This window comes from Arachis hypogaea, chromosome 10 (genome assembly GCF_003086295.3).
Source record: "Arachis hypogaea cultivar Tifrunner chromosome 10, arahy.Tifrunner.gnm2.J5K5, whole genome shotgun sequence".
Classification (NCBI taxonomy): Eukaryota; Viridiplantae; Streptophyta; class Magnoliopsida; order Fabales; family Fabaceae; genus Arachis; species Arachis hypogaea.
Genome location: NC_092045.1, coordinates 95,364,011 through 95,379,755, shown reverse-complemented (window position 1 = coordinate 95,379,755; position 15,745 = coordinate 95,364,011). Strand labels below are relative to the sequence as shown.

At 31.1% G+C, this 15,745-nt stretch overlaps 2 protein-coding genes across 2 annotated transcripts; one reads left to right on the top strand and one right to left on the bottom strand.

Moving 5' to 3' along the window:
* Positions 1-2,268: 2,268 nt before the first annotated feature.
* On the top strand, positions 2,269-4,464 carry LOC112715995 (uncharacterized). Its single transcript, XM_025767834.3, has 6 exons — positions 2,269-2,666; positions 2,817-2,872; positions 3,088-3,142; positions 3,300-3,380; positions 3,466-3,729; positions 4,232-4,464. Exons 1-5 carry the CDS (start codon positions 2,450-2,452, stop codon positions 3,711-3,713), a joined length of 657 nt encoding a protein of 218 aa, XP_025623619.1. The 5' UTR covers positions 2,269-2,449; the 3' UTR covers positions 3,714-3,729; positions 4,232-4,464.
* Positions 4,465-5,379: 915 nt separating this feature from the next.
* On the bottom strand, positions 5,380-6,273 carry LOC112715993 (early nodulin-like protein 15). Its single transcript, XM_025767833.2, has 2 exons — positions 6,015-6,273; positions 5,380-5,922 (listed from the first exon to the last, which is right to left on the bottom strand). The coding sequence occupies exons 1-2, from the start codon at positions 6,196-6,198 to the stop codon at positions 5,549-5,551; spliced, it is 558 nt and encodes a 185-aa protein (XP_025623618.1). The 5' UTR covers positions 6,199-6,273; the 3' UTR covers positions 5,380-5,548.
* Between the last annotated feature and the right edge of the window lie 9,472 nt (positions 6,274-15,745).

The following is a 15,745-nucleotide window of genomic DNA, read 5'->3' as shown; positions in this document are numbered from 1 at the left end:
TGATTAAAAAAAATATAAAAAACAAAATTAGAGAAACAAAATTTTAATTATTAATTTTTTAAAATATTAAAAAACAGAGTTTAATTTATAAATATTTTTAAATGAGTTATAGTACTCCTATATAAAAGTGAGAATAAGAAATTTATAGCCAAAATAAACAACTTATTAAATGCAGTACATATATATTGCAGGATTTATGAGAAAATGAATTTTTTTAATTTTTTTAATTATTTTATCAAATGTATTTTTTTATTATTTAATATTATATATATATTTGTTTCATTTAAAAAATATATGATAAAAAATTATACTTGACAAAATAATTTTAAAAAATTAAAAAATATATTTACGACCAATTCCAACCACTATCCAAGTATTTACACTTATGCATAGTGGCCTAAAAAAAACAGATTCAATTTATTTTCTAATAACTCTTATAGTTATAAATTTTTGTAATCAATTTAGACATAAACTAATAAATGGATGTTGCTAAGGGAAAAGAAAAGTTGATGAATGAAGTCTAATACATTAAAAATAAAGAATAAACTTTATCTAGTATCTGTCATTGGTGTTAAAATGGTTTTGAATCTATTTTTCAATGTCTTTGAGAGTGCTTTAGCGCGTAGAATGGTTCTAAATCTATTCTTCAATGTCTTCGAGAGTGCTCTAGTGCAAAGGAAATCTAGAATCTTTTAGGTCTGTATTCAGATAATTTGGATTTACGTGATTGGTTTTACAGAAGTGCAATGAGTGAAGATGTTTTTCTTTTCTTTTCGGTCATATGGTGGATTTGGAGAAGCAGGAATCATGACTTATTTAATATAGATGACTCTTGGAATGTTAGTAAAGTGGTGAGTTTGATTCGTAGTTCAGTAAGGGAGTTTCATACTATCTTTGCTATGCATCAATTTTTGTCTCCTCCTTCGTTTTGTTTGCATTGGGTTCCACCTCCAGTTCATTATGTTAAATTAAATTGTGATGCTAGTTGTTTTGCTCTTTTTGGCTATATTGATTTTGGTTGTATCATTCGCAATTCTGATGGATGTTGGTTGAAAGGTTGTACTGAAAAAAGTTGAAGTGTGCAGTGTTCTTTTTGCTAAATTGTATGCAATTTGGAGATGTTTACTTCTTGCTTGGCATAGTGGATTTCGTGAGGTTATTTGTGAAACAGACTGTTTAGAAGCTCTTTTCTTGGTAAACTAAAAAATGCTTGGTAAGGATATTCTGGAATGGGACTTGGCAAAATATATATAGAATGTTATTTTTTGGTGACTATATATAGGAGGTTATGAATTGGAATTGGAGAGTCTTTATTTTTTTAATTCAGAGAAATACAAATAGTGTTACAAATTGTATGGCTAAAGTAGTTGCTTCTAGCGTGGACATTCACTTGAATTGGAGTCAACCATGGAGTGAATTTTAACATCTAATAGATTTAGACATGAATCTAGCCAATTAATTTAGTTTTGTCTCTATTTTTTTTCTTTCTTTTTTGTTTAGTCACCAAAAAAATAAATATTCTTAAAATTTTTTTGGATGAGACACTTGAGTTACTAATTTTTAAAAATTACTCTCCTATATTTTTTTGTAGTTTTAAAAAGAATTTTAATTTGTTTAATATTAATAATTTTAAATTTAATTATTTTATAATAAAATTTATTAAAAATTTATTGGTCTAATATTCTAATATATATACTAAAAATAACATATAGAACGATTTGTGTTAAAAATTAAAGTATTCTATTTATTTATTAATTTGAAAATTTAATAGTAAAATTTTTTTTAAATAGTCTTTGATAATTATCTTATAGGATAATAAAGTCTTCAATAAAAAAATATTCTTTTCAAATTTTGACTTTTATTTTTAGAAGATAAATTAATTTTTTTGTCAATGTTTTTTTTATATTAACAGAATAAATTTATATTATAAGTTAAACTGTTAATTTATCTATTAAAAATTAATTAAAATTGATATTTTTTTTGTTGAGAGTCTAGTTATATTTTGAGTAATTATTATAGTCGTTTAAATTTTTTAATTTTTTGTTATTTTTTTAAATATATTAACTAAATTTATTATGTAAAACTAAAAAATATTAATAAATTTTAAATTATTTTTATTTATAAAAATTAAATAAAAATATATTAATTATTAACATGTCAAATAAACATATTATAAAAAAATTATTAATGTAAGAACTAATTAGTTTCTCAATATTAAAAAATGTCAGAATTAATATTTTTTTCGTTAGGGCCTCCTTCGAAGGAATCACGAGAGACCGACCTGGGTGTACACTAATAAAAAAAAAGGGTATGTTTATCGATATTTGATTATCGGGTAATTAACACACAGTGCCACTAATCAACCTTAAAACCAAGGCGCAAGCCCTAGCTTTTGTTTTGTTTGCGCCATAAAAATACCTACAAGATAGTTGAAAGCAGAAAACCGAAAATGGTGAAAGCAGCAAGTGAAAGTGCGAGCGGTGCAGTCCCTGAATCCGTCATTGATTCAGTGAACGACACTCTCTCAAACCTTCAAGAATTGAAGCAACACTTTCAGCAATTCATGCCTCTCTTCTCCGACCCTCAAGTCCTCTCTCAAATGCCCCCTCTCCACCGTGCTCACTCTTTCTTCCTCCTCAGCCAAATCACTTCTAATCTTCTCGCGTGTAATTCCAAACCCCTTCAAAAATGCACAAACTTTACCTTTTTATCATTCTGTAATTTTACTATGTCAATTTCTTTTATTCTGCTTCGATGCAAAGTTTTTTTTTTTTTTTTTTTTTTTTAGTTAATATTATTGTTTTTGTTGTCTGCAGTGAATTTGAGGTGTAGCGGGGTTCACCCAGATGATCATCCTATTAAATCAGAGCTTGTAAGTTTCTGATAGTTTTGTGAAAGGGCTTGTGTGGTTTACATTTTTTTATACCAAAAGTTGAAATCTTTATGTTCCTGACGCACTTCTTTGTGAAGATTGTATCAGAGTATATGTTACAGCTTATAAAATGTAACCAAATGAACTCTAACTCTGTTGCATGCTTATTTCTTTCTTATTTGTTTGATTGAATTGCTTGACTTCTGAATTCTTAGGATAGAGTGAACTTATATCAAGACAAACTGGAACGTTTGCTAGATTTAATGCAAGGTATGTGTTGCTTTTTTTTTTTAACAATGTGTTGAATGTGTGGTGGGTTTGAAGAGGCCTTTTAGTGAAAGAATTCCAGTTTGTATTAGCATTGTCCTATCCTTCAGTTATTTTTGTCCGAAATCCGATTGGAGTGCTTTCCATTTTGTGTGTGAAGCTCCACTTCGACCGTCTACCACCTTGAATTATCAGGCCGCTACGCGATTTATAGAACACTCTCTCCCCGACCTCACTCAAGGTGGGTAATGAATGAAGTATTTAATTTCTTTCTCAGATCATCTGTGTTGATCTTTTGTATGTAATGAGTTTGTTATTTCATGCAGAGCAGAGGCAAAATATGAGGAGCATAAGTAGAGGGGAGAGACATCAAGGGCGTGCTGGTCAAAAGAGGAAGTATCAGTCTTCTGAAAAACAATCTGTTCAAAATGCCACCAAGGAATTCTTGGAGAAAGCAGCCCTTGAGCTTTTTGGTAATAATCCTGACAGTATTAAGGGACCATTACGATTTGACATGTCAGATGACGACAGCCATGATGATGACGACAACGACAATGAACAAACTGTAGCCTGATTTTTCCTGAATTCTGGTATTGTTTTCATGTCCAAAAGTCTTTTTTGGTTGTAGCTACCATGTGAATCTAATAGATAATTTAGAGTGTTTAGAAGTTTTACTGTCAGCAAGCATTATAATTTATAATGAATGCTGAACACAATACATGTTGAAGATCTTTGTGAATTTTGCCTTTGTATCCACTAGATATATATATACACTGGCTAGGAAGCCGGAGTTGCATTTCGGTTTTAGTAGTACTAAACCATGATGAGGACTAAACCATTAACCCAGAAATATAAGTGGACAAAAATCAGCTGAGCAATTGTTAATATATTAAAACTTAAAGGGCTAAAAAGCAAAACAAAGTGTCCATTATGGAATCGCTCCCTTAATACTTAATTTTTTGGTGTTTTGTGCTAAATTAAAGCATTAAGCTTAATTGTTTTTAATTAATCTTATGAGGATTCCACGCACTTACAATTTTTAATTAACCTTTTTATTTTTTTTGTGAAATATGTCTTTTCCATCAAATTTAGGATTCGATGCAAACTGGTATTATTTGTATAGCTATCTTGGCGACACAGACTCACTGTTCATTACATGGTGGCATGTTGGTGGCCTGTGTGAAGTTATTTTTGTTGTTTGCAAGAGAGGAGCACTATGTCTGTGTATGCTTGTTATATCGTGTTCTAGGTTGGATTCTATACTTTTCAGTTTTCACTGTTTGTATATGCTTCAATTTTGGATGATAGTTTTTCTGCTTGATTTATTTTTGCTGATGCATCTTTATTTTAGTACACATTTTTGCATAACTGGGTTTCCACAAAACAATTTCAGAATTTTAGCTCCTTTTCAGTATCACAATTTGTTTGCAGCCATTGCTGGTTCCTGCTGTTTTTAAAACAAGTGAGAAAAAAAAATCATTTTTAGAAGTTAATATAAAAAGCTTGTTCTGGTTTTTATGATACATGCAAGATTAGTCCGGAAAAATATCCCAAGTTAGTCTATAAGGTACCGTTTGTTTTGAGGTACTGAGACAGAGACTGAGAGACTGAGACTCAGTATCATGTTTGTTGGTTTAGAGACTGGTACTAAAATTCATGTCTCTGTCTCCAAAATTTCAGTATTTCAGTACTTCCAAAAAGTAGGGATACAGGGGACTAAAATTTTTAGAGATGGAGACTGAAACTTTAATAACATCTTATACCTAAAATACTCTTATTTCAATTACTTAATTTTAATTTTACCCTTTGTGCAAATTAAATTAGAGTTTCATTCTTGTTTTAATTTTTGTCTTCCATTTTGTACCAAACAGAATACTGAGATTTATTTTAATGTCTCTTAGTCTCTGTCTCTCAGTCTCAGTCTTTCCGTCTCTGTCTCTCCACCAAACGCTAAGAAATTTTTAGTAGAAACCCAGTTCTTAACAAATTTTAATCACCAAAATCCCTACATCAAAATTATTTTAAAAGTGAAAGGATGGTTTGAAACTTTTAAAACTTTAGAGACTGTTGTTCTTTATCAAATAAAGATATTTGTCTAATTTTTTTACCAAATTTTGACATTGAGTATTAATTTTGTCTATCAAAAATGAAATAGTTAAAATTTATTACTCGATTAGTCATTATGAATTTCTTGAAACAAAAAATCCCTAATTTCTATAAATTTGAATCAAATACTTAAATTTGAAAGAATATGCGCATCAGGTAAATTTCTTATAAAAAGAATCATATGATAAATTATAACAAAACTAGAAAGAATAAGAAATCACAGTAATCTCACTGTGACGCACACTCTCACAGAAACCTATTGACTTGTATAAAATGCAAAATTGGAGGGTAATTCATTCACATTCACATCAGAAAACAGCCCATACTCATAGCCACCACTCCCAGAGCCATCACAAGGCCACTCTTCAAAACCGTGGCATCACTACTCGGAGCAACAGCTGGACCTTCAAACTCTCCTGATGGTGCCGGAGAAGGCGCTGGAGAGAAACCAGCAGACCATCTTCCTCCCCTCGGAGACATAACGACGACAACGAGCTTCTGGCCTTTCTTGCAGTGACCCTTTGCCCCACTGATGAAGTAGAATGCGCCTGGACGGTCAAGCTCCACCTTAGTGATGCCATCATTGTACTCCTTCATTGGGTTTGAGGTGCTGCAGTTACCATAGTCTTCTTTGTCCACTTCCAAAACCGAGTCTTTTCTGCCATCGTATTTCCACACTGAAATGACAAAGTATGTCAGCGATTGAAGATTGAGATTATTATGAAACAAGAAAAAGAAAGAAAGAAAAGGTGATGTTATTATTTGTTACCAAGATGATCGCCAACTTGGAAACGAGATCTTTCAGCCCATTTGTTGAGAGAGTTGGCTTCAGAGGATGGAATCTTCCAAGCATCAATCTTGCCACCAACCAAGTGCTCCTTAGCTGAGGAGAATCCAAAGAGAAGAAACAAGGTGAAGATAGAAGCAGAGGAAACTATTGAACAACCAGCCATTGTATTATTTTGAGAATAACAAAGAAGAAAGAGGTGGTTTATGTTGTTCTTTCGGGCTTTGTTGTGTTGTGTATACTATATATATAACACTAACCAAGAGAAAGTAGCCGTTGAGGCAGAGACTGAGAAATGCCCAATGAGTGTGGGGGCCACTGTAACGGTACAAGCGCTCATGGAAATTGCACTCTCTGCAACACTTTTGACTTTGTTTCCCCATACGATGAAAAATGAAACGAAAGAAAACGAGAAGAAAAATAAATACAAGGAAAAAAAATAGAAAGAAAAATAAATCATTTTATGTGTTGTTTGGATAAAAAAAAGCAGATAAAAAAATAGAGGAAATTTTTTTCGGTTTAGATGAAATGAAAAGTGAGAAGAGCAAAAATTATAATAGAAAAAAATTATATTAATACTTTTAGATTTTTATATTTTTTTGTTAATCAAAGGGTGAATTAGTAATTTTACTTTCATTTATACATTTTTTCTTTATTTTCATCAGAAGAATAAATTTTGGTAGGTCACACACTATTTTTTAAAGTAAAGTATCATTTTTGAACTCAACGTTTGGGGTATGTCTTGTTTGTGTTTATGGGAATCTCTTATTGAGATTAGAATACAGTGTCTGACACAGAATCAATGATTCATCATCAAAAGTTGAAATTAATGCCTGCGACATTTAATTCACTTTTTTAGGGATATAATTGAATCTGAAGATAAATAATGGGTACAATATTAAAACTGAATATATCAAAGTGAGACATAATTAAAAATTACAATATGATCTTTTAGTGTAGTTGACGACAAAAAACATTAAAATCACTTTTACAAACGTTAGGAATACAAATATGACGATTTAAATGTTAGGGACAAAAATAGAACTTACTCCAAACGTTAGAGATAAAAACGATATTTTACTTTTTTTTTTCTTCCATTCAATTTTCCTTTCTGGTCTAAACAACAAAAAACTCATATTTTCATCCATTTTTTTTCATATTTTCTTTGCTTTTATATTCCTTTAATCCAAATAATGTATAAATTAGTAGTCTATTGAAGCCTTGACAGTAAAATAAGTTTCTTTCTTTCTATTATTAATTATAAACAAATTTAATTATTTAATTTATCATCTTTTCTAAAAATAGCATCGATTTGTAAATTAGTATTAAAACACGCTATATATAACATTAGAATCATTTTTAAAAATATATAAAATAAAATATTAAAATTAGTAATCCGTAAAAATATAAAAAAGAATCATAACAATTACTGAAAAAATATAAAATAAAATATTAAAATTATTAACAAATCTTAACATAATTAATCAATAAATGTTAATTTATACATGATTGATCATGTTATATTTTTTTAAAAAATAGTTGAAAAGAGAAAGGTATCTAATCGAGCACTAGAATGGCCCACGTTAGTATACTTGGTGTTATAACGTAATCCATTGAAAAATTAGAATTATTGAGTTATTGATTATTGATAATTGATTCACTAAAATATAGGAAAGAATTATAATAATAATTATTAAAAAAATATAAAATTATTGACAAATTTTAATATAAATAATTATTAAATGTTAATTTATGTATGATTAATTATATAATACTTTTTTTAAAAAATAATTGAGAAAAAAAATGTATGCGAACTGGCACTAATCACGTTAGCATGTTTGGGATAAAAATGTAATTTATGGTAGAATAATACTAGTGTATATACTGTATATGAGAAATGTTTTTTTTTTTGGTATTATGTTTGAAATATGCTTTTGGAAAAAAAATTATAAGCATATTTAACTTATTTAACATATTTTTTATTTATGTGATTACATATATACTCCATGAATTGTTTTGCAAAATTTTCATAGAATATGAATCTTAACTTAGATCCACCCCTATAACACATTAAGACAAATTTAAAAATAACTTCTTATATCAAATTTAAAAATATTTTTATAACTATTTCAATTCGATACTACTCATCAAGTTCTAGCACAATAAAAATATCGTATTACTAAAGTTATTATAGATTTTGAAATTTTCTTTTCTAGTTAGAAGTCCTATTATATCCGTAAAAAAATATTTTTAGAAAACGGTACTTCTTATCTTTTTGCAAAGAAGGGTAAGAATTCAAAGAAAATTAACAAAACTGAAGATAAAAAGATATTGGTATCGAATAAATTCTTTGTAATAAAATTTATTTTTATTTTAGACGATGAAAATAGCCGTTATGATATAAAAAAAAATGCTCGGTTTGAAAATGCCACAACAAAAAAGGGTGCAAAATTTTTCATCTGCGTAATGGATATAACCAAAAACAACACTCATGCATGAATTATCAAAATATATTTAAATCAACTAATTTAAATATAAATGGTATGACCCTTACTTATCAAGTGTGAGTTATCGCTTTTTTCTTGGAGTATTTTTTTTGTTCGGTACAAAGCAGAAAAGAATTTGATGAAATTGGAGAGTTTCGAGTACAAAATGATATTTTTCCTAAAGTAAATTCTATATTTATGGTTAGTTGATTTGAAACTTAATCTTATTTGACCGACGTCAACGTTGATCATATCATAAACTCTCACTTAAGATAGTTTTTTTTCCCTTAAATAGAGATATATATTGTGCACTATATAAGATACTCTTATAAAATAATATCAAAAGAAAGAATTAATTAATAATTGTGGAGTTTAAAGAACTAAGAACGAATTAATTGATGATAACTAAATATTATTATTGAATTAAAAACTCAACTAGATATGTGATTAGATTGTTTATGATGCAGAAAATTATAGAAAGTAAATCTGGCCTAATAAACAAGGTAACACAACGCAAAGAAGTGACAATTTTGTGTGGTTGGTGAGTAGAAATCAATATGGACCAAAACTAAGTATCATGCCCAAGTCCATTCAAATCACTCACTCACAAATAGCCCAAAGTATGGTTGCTAGTCACTAACTAAATTGAAGAAAAGCAATTCACCTCTCAGTTCTCTCTCTTCTCTTTTCTCTACCCACGTGAATCACCTCCAAAAAGTAAAACAAGAAAAAGAAATTTTGTTTAGGGTTCAAATCAAAGATGAAAAAGTGGGTTACCAAAATCAAGTAAGAAAAAGAAAGTCAAATGAGCTAGGGCTATAAGCAAAGATTAAATCCGAAGGCTACATCTGAGAAATCTTTTTCTTTTTGTGCTTTATTGAAGATTGTTGAAGAAATCTTTCCTCTGCATGCACCGAATTGGTAAAATGAAGGTTATAGAACTCTGCTATAGATCAAGAGTCAAGAAAGAAACTTGGAGCCAAAACACAAATGAATGGCTCAGATTTTTGAAGAAATTTAAAGAAGGATGAAAAAGAAGATGGTTGGTATGGATGCATGTTTACTGAAATCACTCCCACAGTCCCATATCTCTTCTACACTGCCGTTGCTGTTGATTTTGGGAAAGAAGAAGTCAACTGTTCAAACCAAGTTTCAAACTTTGGAAGCTTTACTCCTCTATTAAAGGGATAAACGGCCAGAGATTGATTCGAGGAGTGAGCACACAGTTTGGGTTCTTATAGCTTACAAAGCTATCTCTTCTTCTCCTTGAATGAGTTTACATTAAATTTTTTGTTCTTCAATGATCATCTTTTTTTGTTTCTTTTTAATGGAAAAAGGCATTAAGTGACAAATTAGTAAAAACCATTGAGAGAAAAGACAAACAGAGTTATTAGATAAAAGCTAGAAAATAATATCAAAACTCTTTTGTATGTTTTTTTTGTTTTGTACATATGATCTTGAGGAGATTCCCTTGCTAAGTTGAAAGCACTTAGTAATTGCAAGTCTAGGGAGTGAACGTAGCCAAATCTAGTTTGGGTAAAATTCGGTTTGTCCTAGATAGGATTGGGTTGAATCCTAAAAAAATTAGTGTTTGTAATCTTTGAAAGATAGTGAAATATTCTACCATTGTTATGAGAGAGATTGGATGTAGGTCACATTGCACATGGTAGCTGAACCAGGATACATGGCTATGTGATTTTCTCTTCTCTACTCCCTTTTGGTTTTCTGTGATAAAAGATAAAACAAAAATGTCTCCTGCATTATCTATATTTCTGAAGTCACATCTATCATCAAACAATGAAGTTGCTCTGTTCCTGAACTCATCGTGAAGAGATAAAATAAAATTGTCTCCTAAACTTTTACTTGGCAGACTAAGCAACAACTAAACTCTTATTCTAGTCAGAAGCATAAGCAAAAAGGTTATCGAAAGGATGCCATAGATTCAACTCTATTTTCTAGGCCATTTACAAACCTTTAATTGTCGTTAGAACTTTGGTCTCAAGGAAATCAAGCTTCATAGCTTAGAGCAAAGATCCACAACGGCCAACAACTTGGGTTCGAATGTCGTGGCTTACACACTTACAGAAGGTCAATCCAACAATAGATCTCACTTTTTCAACAGAAAGAACTACAACTAATGGAAAGAAAGAATGCAGATATTTGTTTAATCAGTAGACTACAATATTTGGAATATCATTATGAATGGTCCACAAATTTCAACAAAAACAAGCGCAAAAGAAGTTGTGTCACCCAAAGAGAAAGCTGAATTGAATGATGAAGAGAAGAAAAAGGTGGAGCTGAACGCTAAAGTAATCAACACGATGCTTTATTCGATTAGTTTTGAGGAGTTCCAAAAGGTATCAAGATACAAAACAGCAAAAGAGATTTGGGATAAACTCTAAGTCACTCATGAAGGCACTAAACAAGTGAATGAAACAAAGATTGACATGCTGAGAAAAGAATATAAGATGTTTGCTATGAAAGAAAGAGAAACCATCGATGAAATATTCGATAGATTCTTGGTCATCATCAATAGCTTGGATGCTATGGGGATAACTCACACTGAACAAGAGCTAGTGAGAAAAATCTTAAGAAGTCTTACCAAAGAGTGGGAAGCAAAAGATACTAGTATAGCTGAGAGTGGTAACCTAAAATAAATGTCCTATGATGAACTGAGAGAAAAATACATTGCCTATAAAACCACACACATAAACTGTGACCTAAAAAGGAAAGGAACAGCCTTAAAATCTATTATTGAGTCATTGGAAGATGATTCCAATGATAGTTTATCAGATGGTGAAATTGTATTTTTTGCTAGGAGGCTAAGGAGGTTTATGAGAAGTAAAAGAAAAAGTAAGGGTTCAAGCTCAAATGAACTGAAGAAAGACCTTAGCAAAATAATTTGTCATCACTACAAGGAAGCTGATCATTTCAAGTATGACTGTCTCAAACTCAAGAAAGAAGACAAGAGGAGAAAGGACAAGGGGAAGATGCTAATGGCTTCGTGGGAGGATCTGAAAAATGACTCAGAAGAAGAAGAAGATTCTGAAGATGAAGCTCATATGTGTTTCATGACTGATCACGATGAAGTCGAAGAGGTAGAACATCCTCTCTTAACTAATGCTAAAATATGTCAAATGATTGATGATTTAATTGGACATATTAGAAATTGTTCAGATATATGTCATGAACTTGAAATTAAAATTGATTCCTTAAAAGCTGAAAATGCATACCTCAAAGAGAAATTGAATGAAGTTGAAAATGCTATTGATTTAATGGAAAAAAAAATAAAAGGCTTAAATATGAACTCGAAACTTTTAAAGGCAATCATTTAGTTATTTCTATGCTAGACAACATTAATGAAAATGAAAGGTTGCACAAAATAATTCAAGACTTAAATTAAGACATAGCTAAATTTGCCAAAAATTTTGGTAACTTGGACAAATTATTAGTTAGTCAAAGACTATTGTTTGAAAAGTCTAAATTGGAATATTTGGATAAATATGAAACTATTTTTGAGAAACCAGATTTGAAAAAGGAAGCCTCATCTTCCAAAGACAAGATTTCAAACCTCACATCACTTTGAAAATTCTGTAAAAAGCAATCAATGTTTAACTTGCAAGAAACATGGACATTCATCTCATCATTATTTCATTTTTGAAAGAAAAATTAGGAATAAAGTGTACAAGGTTGTTAGAGATTTCAATGCTCTTGGACAACCAAGATAGTTTAACACTAAGGGATTCAAATTGATTTGGATACCTTACCTCACCTAAAGTGTTGTGCAGATTTGCCTAGTATTCAAGAAGAAGAATGACATGTGGTACTTGGATAGTGGATGCTCAAGGCACATGATTAGAAAATTCACATTATTCATCAAAATCAACAAGTATGATGGTGGTTTTGTGACTTTCGATGATGACGGCAAAGGGAAGATAATAGCTGTAGGTAAAATTGGTAAGAATTTTTCCACTTTTATTGATAATGTATTTTGGGTAGAAGGATTAAAGCACAACCTACTTAGCATTGGCTAACTATGTGATTTGGGTTATTGGGTTACTTTCAAGAAGTTGGAATGCTTGGTAGTTGATGAAAATTATGGTAATGTCTTGTTTATTGCAAAAAAATGTAACAATGTTTATGGTCTTACAATGGAGGAACTTAAAGAATAAAATGTAGCTTGCTTTACTTTCATGGAATCTAAAAAGTGGTTATGGTATAAGAGACTAGGACATGCTAGTATGTTTCAAATTTCTAAGCTTGTAAAAAAAGACTTAGTTAGAGGTCTTCCTAAAATTCAATTTGACAAAGATATCACTTGTGATGCTTGTCAAATGGATAAACAAACTAAAAATTCTTTTAAACCCAAGGAAGATGTTTCTACTAAAAGACCATTGAAATTGCTACATATTGATCTTTTTGGTCCTACTAGAACTAAAAGTCTAGGAGGTAAACACTGTGGCTTAGTTATGGTCGATGACTACACTAGATTCGATTGGGTCCTATTCTTAGCTCACAAGAATGATTCCTTTTCAGCCTTTACTGCATTATGCAAAAAGATTCAAAATAAAAAATATTTAAAAATTGCTTCTATTAGAAATGACCATGGAAAAGAGTTTGAAAACCAAGACTTTGAATCTTTTTGTGATAAATTTGGTATATCTCACAATTTTTCATATCCTTGAACACCTCAACGAAATGAGGTTGTTGAAAGGAGAAATAGAAGTCTTCAAGAGATGGCACGAGCCATGCTTTGTGAGATTGATGTACTAAAATTCTTATGGGTTGAAGTTGTGAACACAACTTGTTATATACTGAATCGAACCATCATTTGAAAGTTTTTAAAGGAAACTCCATATGAGTTATGGAAAGGAATTTGTCCTAATCTTAAGTATTTTCATATCTTTGGATGTAAATATTTTATTTTAAAAACAAAAGACAATCTTGAAAAATTTGATCCAAAATTTTATAAAAGTACTTTTGTAGGATACTCAACTACTAGGTAAGCGTATAGAGTATACCTCAATGAACATAGGACCATTGAAGAGACTATTCATGTTATCTTTTATAAATCTAACTCAATTTCAAGTATTATAGAAGATAATGATGCAGGAAATCACGGTGAACAGAATCAGAATGGAACTAAAAATCAAGAAAAATCAAAATCCTTGCAAGAAGTCCCTGATCCTGATTCTACAAATCAAAATGCAGGAGATAATTTTGTTTTGTCTCCTACCGTAGCAGAAAATTCTGAAACTCTCAACAATACTGAATCAGATCAGACCGGATATACTCTCACCACACCCAAATCCAAAGAATGGAAGTTCCTGGAGAACTATCCACAAGAATTTATAATTGGAGATCTATCACAAGGAGTCACCACAAGATCTTCAAATAGAAGAAAGGTGGAACAAAATGATCTTGCTATTATTTATTAATCCCCAAGGAATGCCGAGAATTTTGGTTATATGTTCATTCTAAGAGTCAACCATCTTTCCTAGGTTAATCGATATTGAATCAATCAAACGAACTTCTAATACCTATTCCACTTTTGGAAGAACTTGGGTTATATCACCTGATCTTATTTTTTAGATATAAATATTACTAATATATCTCCTTCAAAAAAGATTTCTCTAAAATGCCCATGAATTGTTGCTCCTGGAGTCGTCAAATAGGTATTAGCTGATCTTATTAATATGGAATCTATTTTAACAATTAAAACTTGTCCCGATTTTAATTTTAGTTCTAGTCCATTTTTTGTTTGAGATAGACATATATTTTCACAAATAAATTATCCCAGGATTATTATTGTAATCATTTTTTTACAATATTTAGAATCATAATCATGATGGAGAAAATCCCAATTCAAATGGAATGTATTTAATTTTATATTACTGCATGGATCGGGCTAATAAATTATCTCAGTTTCGTCCATTAAAAAAAATTTTAATGCTTGACAAGTTTTTTTTAACTTGTCAAGTTTCAAATTTTTATTCATCTGTGAAGGAAGCCCTTGATGATCCATCATGGGTCAAAGCAATGAAAGAAGAGTTGGTCAAATTTGAGAAAAATGAAGTTTAGACATTGGTGCCAATCTCAAATGGAAAGATGGTGACATAAACCAAATGGATCTTTTAAAACAAGTTGGGTGAGGATGATGGCATTGCAAGAAACAAAGTAAGGCTAGTGGCTCAAGGGTATGATTAAGAAGAGGGCATTGACTTCAATGAATCTTTTGCTCCAGTTGCAAGAATGGAGGCAATAAGATTATTACTTGCTTATGCCGCTCACAAAAGGATATAAACTTTTTCAAATGGATGTCAAATGTGCATTTTTAAAGGGTATTATTGATAGAAAGGTATACGAGGCTCAACGTCTCGGTCTTGAAAACAAAGTCTTTCTAAACCATGTTTACAAACTCTTAAAAGCTCTTTATGGTTTGAGACAAGCTCCTAGAGCCTGGTATGAAAGACTTAGCTCTTTCTTATTAAAAAAGGTTTTCAAAGAGGTACTGATAAACCACTATTTTATGGTTTATCTTGTGCTAATTTGGGTGGTTTTATCAACTCTTTGATCACTTATTCATATGATTTGCAGGATTTTATAATTCCTTCCCAATTTTATTCTATGGTTGAAAATTTGCTTCCTAGACATCTAAATTATATATTTCTAACTCCCCTTTATACCATTCGATGCCGTGATCTGTGCGTTAAGTGTTTTTAGGCTTTATAGGGCAGGAATGGGTTAGAGGATGGAAAGGAAGCTTGCAAAAATGGAAGGAACGCAAGGAAATAAAGGAGCTGACCAGCGATGAGCGACGCGGGCGCGCACCTGGCGCGCACACGCACATTAGCGCATTCACACCTCGACGCGCACGCGCACCTGGTGTGTACGCGCAACAGGCAAGAGGACAATCGACGCGCACGCGCACCTGGCGTGCACACGTGATATGCGCGACGTACGGCAGTTGCAGAAAAATGCTGGGGACAATTTCGAGCCGAGTTTGGACCCAGTTTCTGGCCCAGAAACACAGATTAGAGCCAGGGGGCAACAGCGACTCAACACACATTCTCATTACGCATAGTTTTAGTTTTAGTTTTGAATCTTAGAGAGAATTCTACTACTTCCTCTAGGTTTTCTTCACATTCATAGTATTTTAGAGTGTTATTGCTTTTACTTTGGATATTGAGAAGAGTCATTACCTCCGTTGAAGCTTCATTATTCTAG